The sequence below is a fragment of the Equus przewalskii genome, chromosome 22 (genome assembly GCF_037783145.1).
Source record: "Equus przewalskii isolate Varuska chromosome 22, EquPr2, whole genome shotgun sequence".
Classification (NCBI taxonomy): Eukaryota; Metazoa; Chordata; class Mammalia; order Perissodactyla; family Equidae; genus Equus; species Equus przewalskii.
The window spans coordinates 20,591,133-20,610,736 of record NC_091852.1 but is presented as its reverse complement, the minus strand read 5'-3'; the positions used below and the strand labels follow the sequence as shown (position 1 = coordinate 20,610,736).

Below are 19,604 nucleotides of genomic sequence, written 5' to 3'. Positions count from 1 at the left end.
GAAAGGGATATAATGTGCTACATAAGCAGTATTAACCAGCGAGAACCCCTTTTGTAAACCTAAATAAGCTTGTAGTTAATATATTTGTCTTAATCATGTGATAACATTCATAAGAACTCATTAGGCCTTTTACTCTTCTTCAGAGAATTTTAGAAAAGTGATTAATCCAAGTGCCAGTTTACTTCTGAGGGACTTAACTAGAGAGTTAAGGAATCACTCAGTTACTTTTGTTTTTGTAAATTTCTGAAGATCATCAAGCCTTTAATGATCTGGAATTGATAGGTAACCTGTGTCATTTTAATAAGCATTGTATAATCACACCATATTTTTTTCTGTTTGCAGGCAGGAATTTAGATAAGGATATCCTTAAACAACTATTTATAGCTACTGTGACAGAAACAGAAAAGCGGTGGACAGCACATTTCAAAGAAGATCAAGTTTGTCCATAACACTGCAAGCATTTCTTATCAAAAGATCGGATGATAAAATTGGCAATAAGTGTCTCTTACTGGCTACATTTCAAGCATCTTTTTTGGCATTACTTCTGTTATAAATTGCAATGTACTAATGTACTTTAAAATAGTATTTATTTTATATAATACATAAGATATAGTAAATCAGTACTGTAAAACATTTGATATTCATTCAATAAAATATAATGTCCTTAAAGTGTTTTTTTTGGAGATAGATATTTCACAAAAATGTCTTTTAGAATTGGCTTTAGAGTTTGCATAGGCTGAATTTCTCACCCAGGAAGGTTATTTAATAATAATGATAAAACTTCAACCTTGTCATTTGCCCTTAGAACTTCAGCTCATTGCATACATATCATAATTTTATTATTATTAAGAATTTTACAAAACAAATAATGTCACTATTTTTATCAAATGAAATAAGAGGTTTGTTGTGGCTAGAAGCTTATAAGTGGAAGAAATCCGAGTCAAAGAAATTAAATGAAACCATCTCTTAGTCACTTCTAAGCCTTGCTGGTAGTCACTGTATTGAAACTTCAGCCATTCACTTTTTGTTTAGAAGATTCCAGTTTTAGAGCTCTTAATTTTAAATTCATCTTGGTTTTTTTGAACAATTTTAATGTTCAGTGTAAGCTCAAAAGTAACCAGGTACAAAACTTCAGGTATAACTACAATTAACTTTTGATAATTTAACAATCTTTATATAAATGGTTGGTGTGTGAATATACAATGGCTTACTTTTCTCCCTTTTCTGCTAAAGGCCAGGTGAGCATAACTGTATTCAAATTGTAAGAGAAAGGCGTTAGATGGAATTTAAGGAAGAGCTTTCCTAAAATAATGGTTGTTAAATATCAGAAGGCTATGAAAATGGCTTTTGGAATTTTGTTTCAGAACATTAAGTAAAAGAGTTACATCTGTGTATCTTGAATGGCTCCAGTGGTTGGAGGCAGGCTAATTATTGAAATGAAGTGTCTACTTTTTGGTGCATTCTATATCTTTTTTATGTAACCACTCTGTATTCATGTACTTGCTTCTTGAATCCATTCTCTTATTTCATAGTTGACAGAATACACTTATTTTATGGCAGCAAATTGCCCACTAGGAAGTCAGCTGAGTTTTGAGTCAGGTGTGGGCTTTATTCCAGCTCTGCTGCTTCTTGGCTGTGTAATCTTGGGCAAAGTATTTTCTCTGAGACTAGTTCCTTATTTATAAAGTGGACGGTAATAATATCAACCATTCAAGATTGTTATGAGGATGAAATAGTTTTATAGTGCACCCACTTAGCTCCTGGCACACAGCAGAGCCTAGATAAATGTTTTCTTCTTCTACACAATTTAAATTAGTCTTATAATTAATGTGGTCATGATAATATGTAATGTTCTTTGGCAAATAAGTGTCTAGATTCATCTGTTCTAGAGCATGAGAAAGGGCTTATAATTAAGTGTCCTGTTGTGGGAGAAATGTTTGAAGTAGTCGTAATGTATACTCTTAAAAATCTGTATGTATAAAACTCATAAATATTTGGTTTTTTCCTTTAAAATCAAGTAAATTAATCTTTAGATATTTTCCATTACGTAAGTATTGCATGAATACATTCGGGTTGTGAAAGTGCACATATTACAGATGTAGTCAGTCTCCCCTGGCCTTTCTCCTTTGGTCACTGTCATTTCTTAGGGGTAAGCGGTGGTGTCAGTTTAATGTCTCTCCTTTTAGATGTTTTTTTTCACTTACACATTATGGTTTACATTGTTTCCCAAAGTGATTTATTTTCCAGTGATTAGAACCATAATTTAAGCGATTTCTTCAGGAAGCTTACAAACTTGCTGTAAATATCCTCAAGGAAAGGTTTTGTGTGTTTTAAATAATACATCATTCTTTATAGGTTGTAATAGTTTGCTTTTTTAGAAACTCAATTATTAGTCTTAGATCTTTCCATGATGGTGAATCTAAATATGTCTTACTCCTTAACTACTGCATAGAAATTCATAGTATAGCATAGATTGCATTAATTTTAAAAAAGCATTTACTGAGAGCTTCCAGTTTGGCCAGGCATTAGTGCTGGGGCTGAAACCATACATGGCAAGTAAAGGCCAGGTTCTCATACTGCTTACATTCTGGTGGAGGGACTTAAAACAATGAGAAAATAGGAGGCAGCCCTAAGAAGGCTGATAAAGATCAGCTTTAGATTGAGTGGTCATGGAAAGCTTCCCTGAGGAGAGGTGGCTTCTTGAGAACGGACTTAAAGGAGTGGTTCATGTAGAGTAGGGGAGAAGGTTCTACACAGAGGGGGCAAGTAGTGGAGAGGCCCTTTAGGTGGGAACCAGCATAGGGTGTTGGAAGACCAGGGAGAAGGCGAGGGTGGCGGAAGGTTAGAAATCCAGAGTGTGAGGTGGAATTGGAGTTGTGACCAAGGCCAGGCTTGTTGCTCCTTATAGGACCGAGCAAAACATCCGGATTCTTCTGAATGCCCTGGGAAGTGGCTCAGGGCTTTTAGTTGCAGAAGTGAGCTGGATGTGATTGCTTTGGCCCATGAACCAATTGTTTCTCATTTGTGAAATTGTGAACAGTGCTGCAGTCATCACTGTGCGTGTCTTTCTGCTCTTGTGTCAGAATGTTTCTCTAGAGTAGATAGGTAAGGGTGGGATCACTAGCTTCCAGGAGATGCACATTCAGAAAGTTTTACAGATACTGATAAATTGTCCTTCCAAATGGCTGTACCTTTTTGCCTTTATAGAGCAGTGTATGAAACTACCCATTTTTCTAATCCTAGCTAACACATTTTAACCTTTGCCAATCTGGGTGGAATGACCTCTCACTGTTTAATTTAGACTTTATACTGTATTTTTACGTTGTTTATATATTCTTTTAAAGATGCATTGTCCTGTTCTTCATTCTGATTTTTCCCAAAAGGAAATATTTTTCAGTGATTAGAGCCATTATCAGTTTAACCTGCACATCAAAGGACTTTGGAACATGCCATAGATAGCCTCGAGAGAAAATTTTATTTTTATAATGCAAATCTATAACTCATTAACTAAATAACATGTTTTGTTATTCTGCTAACTATAGAAAATTTGCAGCTTATTGGTGATAACAATGATAATCAAGTTTAGGCATAGTTCATCTAAAACGTTATAGTTTACTGAGTAATACAGGATAAATTACTAAATTTCTCTGAGCCTTTGCCTCCTTATTTATAAAATGGAGATAAAACACAGATCCCTCTGGGTTGTTCCAGGGATTAAATTTAAAGCACCCTGAATATAGAGTATCAGTAAATGTGAATTCTCCTTTTCCAGCAAAACTTGATAAAAAATTCAAGCTTCTGCGTACCTTCTTAAAACAAATAGTTCTTTCCTAGGCTTTTTCCAGCTTTTAGTGAAAGGGGCAAGTGCATTGGTACTGAGTTTAAGATTGTTGTAGGAAGGGTCAGCACGGGGTGAGAGGGGAGACCAGAAGATGGAAAGGCTCTGTAATTCCTAGATCGTAAAGCTTGAAGGGAACTGTCAACAAAATAGAGTTAAAAAGGCTTTTAAACATTTATGGACTGACTTGCTTGCTACAAATTGAATAATTGTCTCATTTGGATTACATGCTAGGATAGGTGGGAAAACTATCTTTTTAGATTGCTTTGAAATGGCTTTCCCAGTTCTAGAAATGCCATACATTGTGGAGGTGATGTTGAAAGAAGTGAATTCTGCCTTTGAATGTCTAGCAACTTGCCCTACTTTGATGAAAAAGAAAGATAGGCTAGGTTTTTTTTGCTCAGAATTAGTCTTAATATTAGAATCAACTTTAACTCTTGATGACCAACTTGCCTTTAATTTTCAGAGTAAAATGGAGCGAAATCATCCTTTCTTTGGATTAGTTTAGGAAGGTTGGTTTTTCAAACTAGGATGCATTTTTGTGAGCTCCTGATAGTTTTATTCAGGAAAAAACTTACTCAGAGTTAGGAAAGAAATAATCACCAGATGCCATCGAATGCCCACTGTGCTCTAGGCCCCATGCCAAATGTTGCAGGAGCCACAAAATAAGGCTTTTGATTCGTAAGACAACACTAAAGAATTGATGGGACAGACAGTAAGAGTTTTCTTTTTTCTTTCATAATGGAGTCTTTCCAAAGCATTCAATTTAGTTTTCATCAATATAGCTTTTTGTTTTTACATGGATATATTTTGTATAACAATTTTATTTAGATATAATTCATATACTATAAAATTTACCCTTTTAAAGTGTACATTTCGTGGCTTTAGTATATCTACAGGTAGTGGCAACCACTACCTCTGTCACTCCCAGAAGAAACTGTATCCATGAGCACTTGCTCCCTGTTTCCTCCTGCAGCTAGCCCCCAGCAGCCACTAATCTACTTTCTCTGTAGACTTGCCTGTTTGGTCTCCTTGCACTTACCATAATATTTTCAAGGTTAGTCCATGTTGTAGCATGTGTCAGCACGTTGTGTCCTTATTGCTGAATAAAATTCTACTTATAAACCACGTTTTGTTTATCCACTCATCATTTGATGGACATTTGAGTTTCTACTTTTTGGTTATTAGGCCCTTTCCGCCTATGTTTAAGTTTTTTAAATTAATAGAATGTAATTTTCAGAATAATTGAACAGATAGTACAAGAGAGTTCCCCTATTCACCCACCATACACACAGTTAACATCTTACATTGGTGTGGTCATTTGTTACAACTAGTGAACCAATATTGATACATTATTATTAACTATAATCCATAGTTTATTCAAATCTCCCGTTTTTCCCTCCTGTCCTTTTTCTGTCCCAGAATCCCATCCAGGACCCCACATCAGTCAGCAGTCATGTCTCCTTAGACTCCTCTTGGCTGTGACAGTTTCTTAGACTTTCCTTGTTTTGGTGACCTTGATAGTTTTGAGGAGTACTGATCTGATTTGAGGAGTACATAAGATGCTCCTCTACAGACTTGGATGTTTTTTCCCTGATTTAGACAGGTTTGGGGGAGCAAGATCACAGAGCACCATTTTCATCACATCACATCAAGGGTCCATACTGTCAACATGATTTATGATTCTTGATGTTGACGTTGATCACCTGGCTGATGTGTTGGTTAGGTTTCTCCTGCCCCCTCCCCCCCACACCGCACCCCCACACATTCTGTTCTCTTTGGAAGGAAGTCACTGCTCTGCCCACAGTAAAGGAGTGGGAGTTAGGCTCCACCTCCTTGAGGGCAGAGTTTCTACATAATTTATTTCGAATTCTGCAAGGCAGATTTGCCTCTTTCCCTCCATTTATGAATTTATTCAGTCATTTATTTTTTATCAATATGGACACATGGATATTTATTTTATACTTTGGGTTATAACCCAATACTATTTTATTTTGTGGCTCAAATTGCCCCAGCTTTGGCCATGGGGAGCTCTTCCATTTGTCTCCTGTGCCCCCTTTGACATACCTCCATCAATGGAGGTCGTTTTGTTTTTTGTGTGTTTTTTTAGCCTGCCTTTACATTTCTCCTTTCATTTTTAAATGACCCAAATCCCCATAGAAGCTGACTCTAGGTAAACTAACAATGCTCCCCTTCTGGGTAATCAGATTCCTCTGCTGATGGAAGAACTGTGCCTCACCTGCAGGGGGCCGAGGGGGAGGCACCTGGAAGCCAAAGTTTGAATAAGACACCTGTCCCAGCCCTCCTGAAGCTTAGTTTAGCAGAGCACACAAGTAGTAATTGATGGGATTCAAACACAAATCTGTTAGGCTCAAAACCTGTTATTTGTCCTATTTCAAGCTACATATAACTGAGAAGACTTCGAGGGTAAAAACCTCAGGGGTAGAGGATGAGACTTTAAAAAGAGTTGCAAGAAAGCTGTTTGCAGAATATTATCTTGAAGGGACCAGCTACTTTAAGCTACTTTTTTGTTATAGTTGACCCTTTTAGCTGGCTTCGGATTTCTCACTGAAAATTCATTGTCATTTTACAGATACTAATGGAAGATTACTATGTGCCACTCAATGGAATAATACAATGTTTTTTGTGCTGCATTTTTATTAGATGCCACCTCAAGTTCTTTTCACAACTAGGTAGGTATTAAATTATGAATATATCCTGTTGCTCAGTATTTTACTGTAAGGTCCCTATTTATATAGCACACATTGTTATATTACACTACTGCTACTTTACTCTCTGAACTGATGTAAATGAGGTCACCCTAAAAATCTCCTTACTTCCAAGGATGTCAAGTGAGTGAGGTAAGCAGAGCTTCTCCGTCATATTGCTCCTCCCCGGGGTGAGTAAGGAATGGTGACCTAGTAAATTTAGCTAAAGACGCGGAAACTGCAGCTCCTCCCTTGCCTGCTTTAGGTTGCAAGTTTGGTATTTATTCTTATAGTAGAGCTTCTTGATGTTGGCCTTTTTTAAAAGAAGGAAGGGAAGGAGGATAGAGAGACACTGACTCTCAGACTAGGTGCATCCCTTGGAGTTGTGGGGCCATTTTTGTGAAAACAAGATTTTTCAAACTGAGTGTGCAATAGTTAGTTTTTGGCAAAATCAATTTAGTTGGTCATGGCCATTAAAAAAAAGAGAAAACGTCAGTGATCACTTGTTTTATGAAACCTATTTTAGTTATGTAAGTCTACCTATGCAGGATGGTGGTATAGAATGTATTTCGTACTGTGGTTAAATGTTCGGAGGAGTTCGAGAATCACTGATGGAAGGGGACTCTTTACCCCGCCTGCTTTCCCTCCACCCTGAACTCCCACAGCTTAGGCGAGGACATATGAGCCTTTTCTGAACATTTGAGTCAGGGGGAACACTTTGGGGAGCTGAGGCGGGGGGTGGTAGGGACAACGCAACACCCCCTCACAACCCCTGAGCTCTGGGATATAGTTAGAACATTAAAAATATTTCCACTCATCATCCTGGACGAGGACAGAATCCACCAATGAAAACGGGTGATTAACTAGCTGTGAAACGCGAAAACATATTCTACACATGCTTTTACAGCCAACACCGTCTGCATTTCACTGTGTGCCTCCCTCCGCCCCTCAATTTCTACCCTCTAGGAGAGAGGCCTGAATATCGAGGTGGCCCTGGATTGTTGGGTATCCTATTTTCCTACCTCTTTTTTGTTTGCGCGTTTTTAAAAGCGCGTTCACAGAGCCTGTGTGGCTCTGTGCCCGATTGGCTGGCTAAGCCCGGAGTGGAGCATCTTCCTTGGGGGTGGGGGTGGGGGTGTAAGGAGCAGGAGGCCGAAGTCTCGCCTGTGGGTAACGCAGCGGACCCTCATCATTGGACTGCGTCGCGAGGAAGTGGGAGCGCTCTGAGGTAGCGGGAGCAGGGGTATAAAGGGGGGAGTCCACCACACAGGGAGTCCGAGAAGCTTTAATAAAAGGCCAAGTGCCTCCGCTGGACGGTGTTGTAAAGGAGGAGAAACCAGAAGTCAAGAACACCTAAAAAGCTGACCACGACTGTTCCTGCTTTTTGGAACACTCTTAACCCAGGAGGCTTCCAGCCCAGTCCCCCGCGAGCCAGGTGAGCGGCCGCCACCTTTCCTGCGTCTGCAGGACCTGCTTCCCCATGAACTTGCCAAGAGCTAAGCGCCTTCGCTCCACACCGCCGTGCAGCCTTCGGGGCTCCGACGGGGAAGACGGTGAGATCGATATCCTGGGAGAGGAGGAGGATGAAGAGGAGGAGGAAGAGGAAGACGAGGGGGCAGAGGGGAGCCAGCGATTCCTAGAGCAGCTGCACCAGCCGGGGCCTCAGGGGGCGCGGCGGGGCGCGGCCGTGCTTCCCCGAGAGCGCACCGAGAGCGGCAGCGGCCCGAGGGACGACTCCGAGTTTGGCACCAAGTTCAGGGCAGCGACCGGGTCTGCGGCGGCCTCTGGGGATGCCCTGCAGCCGGCGAAGCCCCCCTACTCATACATCGCGCTCATCACCATGGCCATCCTGCAGAGCCCGCACAAGCGCCTCACGCTCAGCGGCATCTGCGCCTTCATCAGCGGCCGCTTCCCCTACTACCGCCGCAAGTTCCCGGCCTGGCAGAACAGCATCCGCCACAACCTCTCCCTCAACGACTGCTTCGTCAAGATCCCCCGCGAGCCGGGCCACCCCGGCAAGGGCAACTACTGGAGCCTGGACCCCGCCTCCCAGGACATGTTCGACAACGGCAGCTTCCTCCGGCGCAGGAAGCGCTTCAAGCGCCACCACCCGCCCCCAGGAGCCCACTTGCATCACCCCTTCCCCCTGCCCGCCGCGCCCGCCGCCCTGCACGGCCCCTACCCGGGCCTGTTGCTCGGGTCTCCGGCCCCGCCGCAGCCTGTCCCGGGGGCCTATCCCGCCGCCGCCCCCGGGAGCACCCCGTGCGCGCTGCTGCACCCTCATCCCTTTCGCTACCTGCTGCTCTCTGCCCCGGCCTACGCTGAGGCGCCGAGGAAAGCGCACGGCGCGGACCTGGCGACTCCCGGCGCCCTTCCGGCCCTGCAGCCCTCGCTGGGCTCCCAGCCTTGGGAGGAAGGCAAGGGGCCGGCGTCGCGGCCGGGAGGCGGATGCACCTCTTTCAGCATCGAGAGTATCATGCAAGGGGCCCGGGGAGGGGGCACTGGGGCCGCGCAGAGTCTGCCCCCGACCCCATGGGGCTACTGCCACGTGCTGCAGCGCCCGTCGTGCCTGTTGCATACCCAGGCTGCTGCCCCCTTGCTGCACGTGTCCGCTGCCGCCGCCGCGTCCGCTGCCCGGACGATTCTGCAGCAGCAGCAGCAGCAGCAGCAGCAGCAGCAGCAGCAGCAGCAGCAGCAGCAACAGAACTGTGCCAATGGCTGCGCTCCCAGCAAGGGAGCGCTGCTGTGCCGGCACCTGTCGGCCACCGCGGCGTTGCTGGGATGTCAGCCCGAAGCAGAAGGCTCTAGGCTGACGTCGCTGGTCACCCATTCTGGCAGAGATGAGCAACCTCCCCGGCCTTTTGAGTAGTATCCACACCCTGCCTTGGCGCCGACTCCCAGGGGGCGCACCCGGAGCCAAGCTGGAGGGCGCAGCGACCCGGGCTCTGCTCTCCTCGCCGCCTGCCCTCCCGCACACGCCTTGCACAGACGGGACCAGGCGGGTGCATCTGAATCCCGCAGCGGAGCAACCACTAATTTCGATTCACTGCAAAATATTTACGAAGGAAAAGTTGGATACTGTCCCGTTAAGACAAACCGAACGTAATTCCAATGGCGTCAACGCCCTTTCTTTTCCAACCTCCAAGTGTGGCTTCCAGGGCTTTTCTGATTTGCACATTTCCAGAGGAAATGAGGAGTTCCAGAGGAACGTGAGTGGGGCATTTTCCTCTGGTATTAAAAGAAAAGCAAAGACAATACAGTGTCCAGTGTACATGTTTCCCCTTCTTCATCCCCTAGGAACTGCAAGTATTATTCCCAAGAGCAAAATGCGTACGCCCTCTGTGTCTTCCTGAAATCGATGTGTAATATAAGTAGAATTTTAATTTCAGAGCATTTATTTCTGATCTGTGTCAAATGTACCACCTTCCGTGGAGAGGTGTTAAAATTAAACCTAGCGGGGCGGCCCTGTGGCCGAATGGTTAAGTTTGCGGGCTCTGCTTCAGCGGCCAAGGGTTCGGATCCTGGGCACGGACATGGCACCACTTGTTAGGCCATGGTGAGGCAGCGTCCCCCATGCCACAACTAGAAGGACCCACAACTAAAATATACAACTATGTACTGGGGGGATTTGGGGAGGAAAAAAAAAGGCAGGAAAAAATTAAACCTAGCTATTCAGACTAAATAAAGTGTTAAATCACTACATGGAACCGTTTATTTTGTATTACTTCTCATTGTTTGCTTTTTAAATGGAACTTCTTTTAAAACTTAGTTTTTGTCCTCCCAATTAAACAATTTAGTTTTACAATTCATATTCATTAGGGAGATCAGAAACAACCCATTCTCAAAGTGGCTTTTAAAACTTCCAAATATTTTAAGTTGAAAAGATCCTGTTTTTTAAAGTAAAGGATTTAGTATTTATGAAACCTGTAGAATAAAAATAATTGGAGGAAATCTAAATATATTCTCCATTTATTTTCCATCTTTCTGGAGGCATTGGTTTTTCTCCTGAATAAGCTGGAGAACGATCTGAGATCAATTTGGAATGTAGTGGCCAACATTTACTCGGGGAAAATAAAAGGCAGTTTTTAAAAAAGCATTACAATTTTCAAAACCAGGGCCCAGGGAAAAGGGAAATATCAAATGAAGCATTCGTGTCCTGGACATTTAAAATTTTACGAATTCTCTCTCCAGGCAGGTGCCTTCTAGGGGTTACGAATCCCTTTCTTTAGAAAAGAAAGAACTTTTTGCTGTTGTTTCGAAAAGAGTTGATTTCTGAAAGGACTTTGCAACCAGAAAGGTTTTTTACTCTTTCTGGATTTCGGTGAGTGGGTGAGAGGGAAACAAGACGGCAGAGAGATGCCCAGCACGAATACTCCCCAGAGACAGCAAGTTGCTCGGGCCGCCGCGGCTCTGCCTGTTCTGAGCGCGGCGCCTTCTCTTCAAAAGAATTGGAAAGAAGTCACTCTGAGTGTGAGAAGGTCGTTCCCCCTCATCCGCCTCCCCCGCCCCCCGCCCCCGGCCCCAGCTATGAATTTCTCATTACAGGAGGGGGGGAAGCCCCAGAGGCGTAGGTTTTTACAGCCCTTTAATTGGTTCATGTTTTGCTCCAGCGTCTCATCTCCACACCATCATTCCGAACGTGCACCGCACGTGCTGTGGGCAATCCCCACCTCCTCCAGGTCGGCAGTAGTGCAATTCGGGGCCGGGGAAGGGGGGAGGAGGAGGGGTAATGTTCTGGAAAGTTCCCAACCCAACCCTTGGTAGCCCCGGGACACGAGCTTCTGATTCTACTCCCCGCTCCGCACAGGCAGCCTTCGCCCCCTTGGCCCGCACCCCCAGTCCCCTACATGGGCCCCTATCCTCCGGCTGCAGGCCACCCCCAAACCTCCGTCTTCCGCTTCATCCACCTCTTTCTCCTTGGGCTTTGCCCAATCGTGAATTCAGGTCCAATCGTCTCACCCTCAGCACCTCAGCTTTAAGATCCTTTCAGCAAATTCTGCAGATCTGGGGCAGCCTAAGAGCTGGGAAACAAGTCGAGAATAAAGAGAACCTATTTCATGCTAAGAACTCGCCCGTTCACAGCCCAACTCCCCCTTGTCCTTTGCGCGAACACGTCTCCAGGCCTACATTAGTTCATTTATTCGGTCAACAAACGTCGTCTGAGCGCCAGGTGCGGCCGGTCGCTGAGCCCAGAGTCGACCCTCGAGGCTCTCTTGGCTTGTCCGGAGCCCCGCAGGAGAGGCCGAGTTTTCTTCCTTCCCTTTGCCCCAGGCCAGACCAGCACAACCACCAACACGGGTGACCGCGGGTCGGAACCCGGCTCCAGCTCGGCTCCCAAGCTCCTATTTTTACCTAATGAAAACATATCGCACGATGAATTTCCAAGCAAAACACTGATTCAGTGGAGTTGTAAATTAAACGTTGGTCTCCAATCGAACCTGGCTCTTTGGGTCCCCTGGTCCACAGCGCGCGCCCGCGCAGAGAGGACCGGCCTCAAGCGGGGCGTACCCGGGGCCCTCGCCCACCGGACCGGCCCCTGGGGCAGCTGCTACCACGAACCCACAGGAACGACGGGCACCTGCCGAGCTCTCTCCTCCGGCCGCGCTGGCGCGTCCCGGGCGTCGCGGTGGCTCCGCAGGCCCCTGGGCGCGTGGTGCTCGGCGCTGGGACCAGGCCCGGCCGCGTTCTGCACGGCACCGAGCACGAGGCCCCGGCTCTGGACCCTAGGCCCGGTCCCGGTGGTTCCGCGCAGGGGCGCCCGGGCGCCTCCGTTCTTGGGCAAGAACCCCGGCGCGCAAGGCACGTCGCATCCGAGTTGCGGGAAGAGAGCGAGGGTCGAGGGTCATCTTTGACCCTTGGGCTCGTCTTCTTGAGGCTGGACAGACTGGATGAGTCCAGAGCTGCCGCGGGCAGCGGAGCCGAAGGGCTAGAGCTGAGTGCGAAAGGGGTGTGAGGTGCAGAGAGAGGCTGAGGCGACGGCAGGAAGGAAGTTGGGGAAAAGCGATTCTCGCTGGGGTCCTGCCTGCTAATAATAACACTAGTAATAGTAACAGCGGCTGTTAACGCCTGTTCCCTGTCTGCCGGGCACTGGATTCCCTTTTATCCCTCCCAGCACCCACTGAAGACACTACGGAAGCCCCGTTATACAGATAAAAAATACGCGACTTAGAGAAACTAAGAAACTCGCCCGAGGACCCTTAGGCGGTGGCACCTGGCCGTGTCTGGTTTCTGAGCCGCTAACCCCACGGGTGCCTCCGACCTTCTGCCTGGGCCTCCGGTGGGTCGCGGAGGCCGAGACCCGAAGGGGGCCAGGGCCCCAAATCCTCCTCCCGGGCTCCTGGTCCCTGGCCCCGCGCCCAGGAAGCGCATTTCGCTCCCCAAGCCCTGGGCGCCCCGCAGGCCGCGCAAGGTCAGTCCCCCGTCCAGCGCCGCGGGCTCTGCCCTGCTCTTCCCTAGGACGCGCCCCAGACGAGCGCAGGGAGGTCCGGGCAGGACCGGACCAGGCCCCGCCCAGGCCCACTGAGCTGGAGGATGCCACCTCACCCTAGATCGCCAGGGAGCAGGCAGGAGACAAGCCTGCGAGTGCGTCCTTCCTCCCCAAGAGGATTTTCGTCCTCTCTCCCCTCGCGGTCCCCAAGATCCCAACGCAGGCGTTGGCGGGACCGCGAGCCCGCGTCCGCCCGCACACCCGGCGCCGTCCCCCTCCCCCTCCCCGCCCCGCGCTGTCCCCGGAGCCACAGCTCCCCTCCCGAATCTTCACCTTATGCTCCACTTCGCGGCCCGCTACGGGCACTGGCCCTGACAGCGTGAAAGGGTCGTGATGTGCCCAGGGAGCTGGGCGGCACCGGCCTGGGGAGAGGCGAGGCGGGGTGGGGACCCTGGGCTGCGGAAATACCAGCCCGCAGTTCACCCTCAGGGCAGAAGGTCCGGGTCCGCAGGAAGGGGAGTGGAGGTGCGGGCCCTGCCGAGAAGGAGAGGGGGCGTCTGGGGAGCGGGCCGACTGGAGTCCCCCGTGGTGGCCGAAGGCTGTGAGCCCAGGTGCCTGTCGGTGGCCAGCAGGCCCGGTGCAGGTGCGATCTGGCGCAGCGGGAACGTTCTGCGCGCCCTGTTCCCGCATCCATTGGGTATCCGCAATGTTGGTACTTGCTTACTCACGGCAACGTAGGTAATGATTTAGGAACCTCTCTCATCTCCGGTCTGCCTAACCCAGACGCCCCTGCTCCTTTCATTTTGAGTTCGATGCAATAACATCCAGTAGAAAATCTGGAGAAACAGCAGAAACTACCAGAAAAAGAATAGAATCAAAACGGCGATAAGAATTAACAAGGCTGGGAGCGAGCTCAAGCAAATTTCGTCGTCTCAGATTTCGCGCCGGTCCTTCACCACATTCTGTTAAAAGGTGGGGGACACATAGCTCGCATTCCCCCCAGCATCTGGATGGTCAGAAATGTCTTCCCACGTTAACTTCTGATTCCAGTCTAAGTTGTAATCTTTCCCTAATTGATAATGTCACCTTCCTGTAATTTCTACAAAAATAGTTTAGTCTTAATGGCTTTTTCATATCAGCGCTGAAATTATTTGTGTCTTTAAAGCATTCAGTGAGTCCATAGACACCACTAGGTTCAAAGAACTTAAATAGGCGGGAGATAGTTAATAAGACCAAAATTTGCACACTCCCTCCCCCCCTTGCTCAAGTACCTTAACATAATCAAGGTGTATATGTTAAAATGAATGCTTATAAAAGAAATACCTTCCACAACCAGAAGGATGTACAACCATAGACTATACAACTATGTACCGGGGGGCTTTGGGGAGAAAAAGGAAAAATAAAATCTTAAAAAAAAAAAAAGAAATACCTATATATAAATTTCATTTTCTTATTTGTTTTTAAAATGCACGAGTATGGTTATTGAAATCGGTAATTAATTCTTAAGTAATTAAGAATATTTGGGGATAGTGAAGCAGTTTCTGTTCCCAAATCCAGGGAAAGAGAACAATGAGATTCAATTAAGCATAAGAAATTTCCTCTTTTTCAGATACCGTAATTCTGCTATCTATAGCTATATCTATATTTAAAGCCATATTTATGACCAACACCTTAAAATTAAGGTGACTGTTATTGTGTTATCCAAGATAACTATTTTGCTGTGTCTCAAGCAGTATTTATTTTTCCTTAATTTTTGGGTTTTTTTTTTCATATAATGGAAACTTGAAAACATATACAAAGGCAGAGAGATTAGAATAATTGACTTCTATGTACCCCTCAGCTAGGCCAACCTTGTTTTATCTTTATCCCCTCCCCACTGGATTATTTTGAATCAAATCCCAGATATCCTATCATTTCATCCACTAATATTTTTTAACATTTTTCTAAAAGATAAGAATTCCACCCACGTAACTATAATCCCATTATCATACCTAAATAATTCATTAATGGCATCAATTTATCTGGGCTATATTTAAATGTCCTCAATTATCCCCAAACTGTTTTTGTTTATTTGGTTGGTTTGAATTAGAATGCAAATAAGGGCTGCTACCCATTATGTTTGGTTGATACGGTCTCCTGTCTCTTTCAATCGTTCTTTTCAAATTGCTTTTTTGTTGAAGAAACTAGACTGTTTGGAAGAATTTGACATTCTGGATTTTGTGGTTACAGGCAATATTTTTATGGTAAGATATTCCCAAGGAAAAGGGTATTTATTTAGACTTTTGAATATTAGCAAATACTAATATTGTTTGTAGGGGCGAGGAGTAGTCAACTACCTTGAAGAGTCAGCTCTTGAGGAAATGCATTTTCATTATGGCGAGCACGCATCTGGGAACACTTATGTGAAATTTTCCTAAATGTAAATATTACGTTTTCTTACAACTTTTAAAACTAGATTGCTATTTTCCATGTATTTATAGAAATGAAGAATTACCAATCAAATACTCCATCTAAAGATTGAAATCTAGTCTGATTTTAGCATGAATGAAGCTCTTTATGAATGAAGCTCTTTAACATTTTAGTTGAAGTTCCAAAGGGGTTTTATTTTCAAAATTTTATGTTTTATATTGCTTTGCATTTTAAATAGAAAAAGCTAAAATGTGGTAATGTTCAGTGACAGTCAGGGGTAGGGGGACAGCATAAATTCTGTGCCCCTGAGAAGAAAATTGATTTTAGATAACTCTAAATGGATTCAGGATATGAAAGAGATTAGACTGGACAGAAACAATTTCCCTTAAATGTAAGAAATATGTTTGATAAAAATTTAAAGTAGCCAGTTTGGGGGGGACTCTTTATTACTTTAATGAGTATGTGCACTAAATAGAATTTCCATTTCTATTCCAATCTTCCAGTATGCATTGGGCTTTTATGATCTCATTTGTCTCATTCTGCAGTTATTTGGAGAAGTTTCTGTGCCCCTCACTCTCTGAAATCCCTGTGAAGGTAGAGACCAAGTCTTATTAATCTTTATATCTCAAGCAATTTCCAGCACAGCGTCAAAAATACATGTGAAATTAATTTTAATCTATTATATCTATAATAGTGATGTGTGTAAAAGGGTGGTATGTATATTGGGCTATGATTTAAGTTTAGATGGATCTAAATATTATTCAAATTGCTAACATTGTTTAAAAAGTATTATTCACCTAGAACAAGTAGAGATTTTAGCTAAGACTGAATTCATATGTTGTAATACCACAATCAATAGGTCACACTTCTTACTATTTAACATCTGTTTGGTAAGCAGCTGATGTTTTTTATAAGGCTATTGGATATTTTTTGTTTGCTTGAATTTCCTGACCTACTGCATTCAGCACTTAATATGATATCACATATCATATCTGTATATGATATATACAAATATATTTTAATATATATAATATATTTGACATTCAATAACTTTGAAACTTTAACCCTGGAGTAGATTTCCAATGTTTACTAAAACTATTTAAATACCCACTGTAAGGAAACAGCTTTTGTTTGTTAAAATAAAACCTAGACTCGTGTTTTCTCAGGGACCAGCCCAGGTTCCAAGGATAGATGGCAGTGAGGAATTGGGTCTCACGATGAAACATGTTTGTTTGCATTCCAGGTCTGCCTCTTACTAGCTCTGCTATCTTGGGTAAGCAACATCACTTCTCAAAGCCTCAATTTCCCCATCTATCCAATGGTGATAATTATAGATTTCATTGTGAGAATTCCCTGATATAGTGCCTGTGAAGTCCTTAGCATAGAGCCTGGCGTGGGCTAAATGCTCTATAAATGTCAGCTATTATTTAGTGATGATAATAACTATGATGTGTCCCTCAGTATTGGTGGAATCTTGCCTGATATCCTTTCTTGCATCCCGGTCGGTCTTGACATGATGAACATCCTATATTTCCTGCTGCACATGGGTGGTGTCCCAGGCATGCTGTTTCTTTCCTGCCAGAAGGTTCCCAACACAGGTCTCCTGCTAGTTTAGCTCAGCAAGCAGGTGCACCATCACCTCCCCAGCACCGGCATAGTGAAGGACGCACCCTTTGGGGGAGCTCTCTCTGTGTACATAGAGAATTGCTCTTGTCTACCACTGAAGCCTGGCAGAATAATATGAAGTAACCACAACACCTCTATAATTAGAACCAGCACATGGAGACTAACAAGAGCATCCTTCTCTCGGATGAATCACCTGCTTCGTTTCTGCCCAGTTTAATTTTCACTTGATGTGTGGATTTATTTTTCACTCATTCATCCAGAAGATATTGATTGAGCAATTACTCCATGTTAAGTACCATGCTAGGAGCAAGGGACACAACAATGAACAAGACAGATGCAGCCCCCACTGCGAGGTCTCAGAGTCCAGCCGAGGACACGGACAGGGAAGCAGGCGGCTATAGGACTGTGTGCTTGGTGCAGTGCTGGGTGAGCCGTGGTGTGTGAGAGCATGTAGGAGGTCGGGGCAGGTGTGCAGCTCTGCGGCAGAGGGCGCCAGCTTCTTCAGGTCACTCATCAATGAGATTGGATGTGGTGAGAGACAGACATGGATTCTAGTTTACCTTCTTGGGTTCCAGTTGGTCCTGGTGGGTTCCAGTGTGTCCTTGCTTTCCCCCACTTCCTGTGCAGCTTTTCTTCCTGACTAATCGCCCTGTCAGCCTGCAGTGACTTCCTGCCACAACCAGACACAAAGGCATCAGTCTGCTGTAGAATTTGTTACCAGCTCTCACAATTGCATAAAGCCTAATCCCTATAATAAACCCCTTATTGCATGTCACTCTCAGTGGTTCTGCTTCTCTGATGGAATCCTAACATTCATTCCCTATTAGGTTACAAACTCCTTGAGGGAATGGACCAGATGGTATCCTTTTCCTCTCGAGTCTAGACCAGGGGTCAGCAAAAGCTTACTTTAGGCAGCATGGGCCACATATAATCTGTTACTGTCCCTTATTTTCTCCTCCTCTTCCTTCTTCTCTTCCTTCTCCTTCTCTTTCTTCTTCTCCTCCTCCGCCTCCTTATGCTTTGTCTCTCCTCTTTCTTGTTTTCTCCTCCTCTCCCTCTCCTCTCTCCTCCTCCTCTTCACAACCTTTGAAAACTGTGAAACCGTTCTTAGCTCACAGGCCATACAAATGCAGCCACGAGGAGGCCACTGTTTGCTGGGCCCTGGTCTGTTCTAGACCAGTGGTTCTCAGAGAAGTGGCACCGCACTCTAGGGAGCGATTTTTGATTTGGGGGCACAGTGATTGGGAGGCATTACTGACATTTACTAGGTGAGGTTTAGGGTGGATGAACATCCTGCAATATACTAGATGGTCCCATCCGAGGAAGAAAACCCGCATATGGTATTCAAATTCAAATCACCAGTGTAACACCTCCTGCAGTGTCTGCATTTGTAGCTGTCATTTTCATAGTGATTGATGTATTTAAATGTAAGCATATGATTCTACATTATTCTTACCTGAGCATTTGGAAGAATTTCAATTTTTATTTCTCTAAGTACTTTTTCTGTCTCTCTTCCCCGCAGGAACTCCAGATGTATTAAAGTTGTCCCACAGCTCACTGATGCTATTAATTTTTTTTTCAGTATTTTTTCTCTCTGTGTTTCATTTTGGATAATTTCTATTGCTATGTTTATTTTATTTTATTTATTTATTTTTTTGAGGAAGATTAGCCCTGAGCTAACATTTGCTGCCAATCCTCCTCTTTTTGCTGAGGAAGATGGGCTCTGAGCTAACATCAGTGCCCATCTTCCTCTACTTTATATGTGGGATGCCTGCCTCATCATAGCTTGAAAAGCGATGTGTAGGTCCGCACCTGGCATCCAAGCTGGTGAACCCCGTGCCATTGAAGCGGAACGTGTGAACTTAACCACTGCCCCACCAGGCCAGCCCCTCTATTGCTATGTTTTTAAATTTACTTATCTTTTATTCTGCAACGTCTACTCTGCTGTTAATCCCATCCAGTGTATTTTTCATCTTACACATTATAATGTTCATCTCTAGAAGTTCAACTTGGGTCTTCTTCTGTATCTCCCATGTTCTAGTGAAAATGTTCAGTCTTTAGCTTCTGAAACATATGGAACGCAGTTACATAACTGTTCAAATGTACTTGTATACTAATTCTATCATTTGTATCATTTCTGGATTGGTTTCTATTGATTTTTATCCTCATGTCATTTTTTCTTGTCTCTTCACATCCCTGATAATTTTTGATTGGGTGACAGACATTGTGAACTTCATCTTGCTGAGTACTTGATATATTTGTATCCCTAGATGTATTTTTGGGCTTTGTCCTGTTGCACAGTTAAGTTACCCAGAAAGAGTTTGGTCCTTTCAGATCTTGCTTTACTAGGCGACAAGAAGCGCATTTGGTCTAGGGCTGTTTCGCCCCACTACTGAGGCAAACCCATCTGACAACTCTACCCAGTGCCTCTTGAATGATGAGGTTTTCCACTCTGGCTCATGGCAACAGGCATGATTCCTGGCCCCGGGGGAGCACCAGGGCTGTTCCCTTTAATCCTGTGGATGGTTCTTTCTCCAGTATGGGTAGTTTCCTCCCATGCACGCTCTGATCTACACTCTGCTGAACCCTTGAGGGG

General features: G+C 44.9%; 2 protein-coding genes across 5 annotated transcripts in view; both read left to right on the top strand.

Annotated features, from left to right (window-relative positions):
* The window catches only part of ZNG1A (Zn regulated GTPase metalloprotein activator 1A), a 46,877-nt gene extending 41,911 nt beyond the window's left edge, over window positions 1–4,966 (top strand). For all 4 annotated transcript variants that reach the window (XM_008512755.2, XM_070590670.1, XM_070590669.1 and 1 more), the window contains one exon: window positions 343–4,966. In XM_008512755.2, coding sequence (XP_008510977.2) covers window positions 343–449 — 107 coding nt within the window. In that variant the 3' untranslated portion in view covers window positions 450–4,966. The remainder of the gene's footprint in view (window positions 1–342) is intronic.
* A 2,771-nt stretch (window positions 4,967–7,737) lies between these two features.
* On the top strand, window positions 7,738–10,206 carry LOC103546285 (forkhead box protein D4-like). Its single transcript, XM_008512758.2, is given in 3 exon segments — window positions 7,738–8,908; window positions 8,910–9,118; window positions 9,181–10,206. Coding segments are annotated over 3 exon segments (1,326 nt in total). The 5' UTR covers window positions 7,738–8,026; the 3' UTR covers window positions 9,416–10,206.
* The last annotated feature ends 9,398 nt before the right edge of the window (window positions 10,207–19,604 follow it).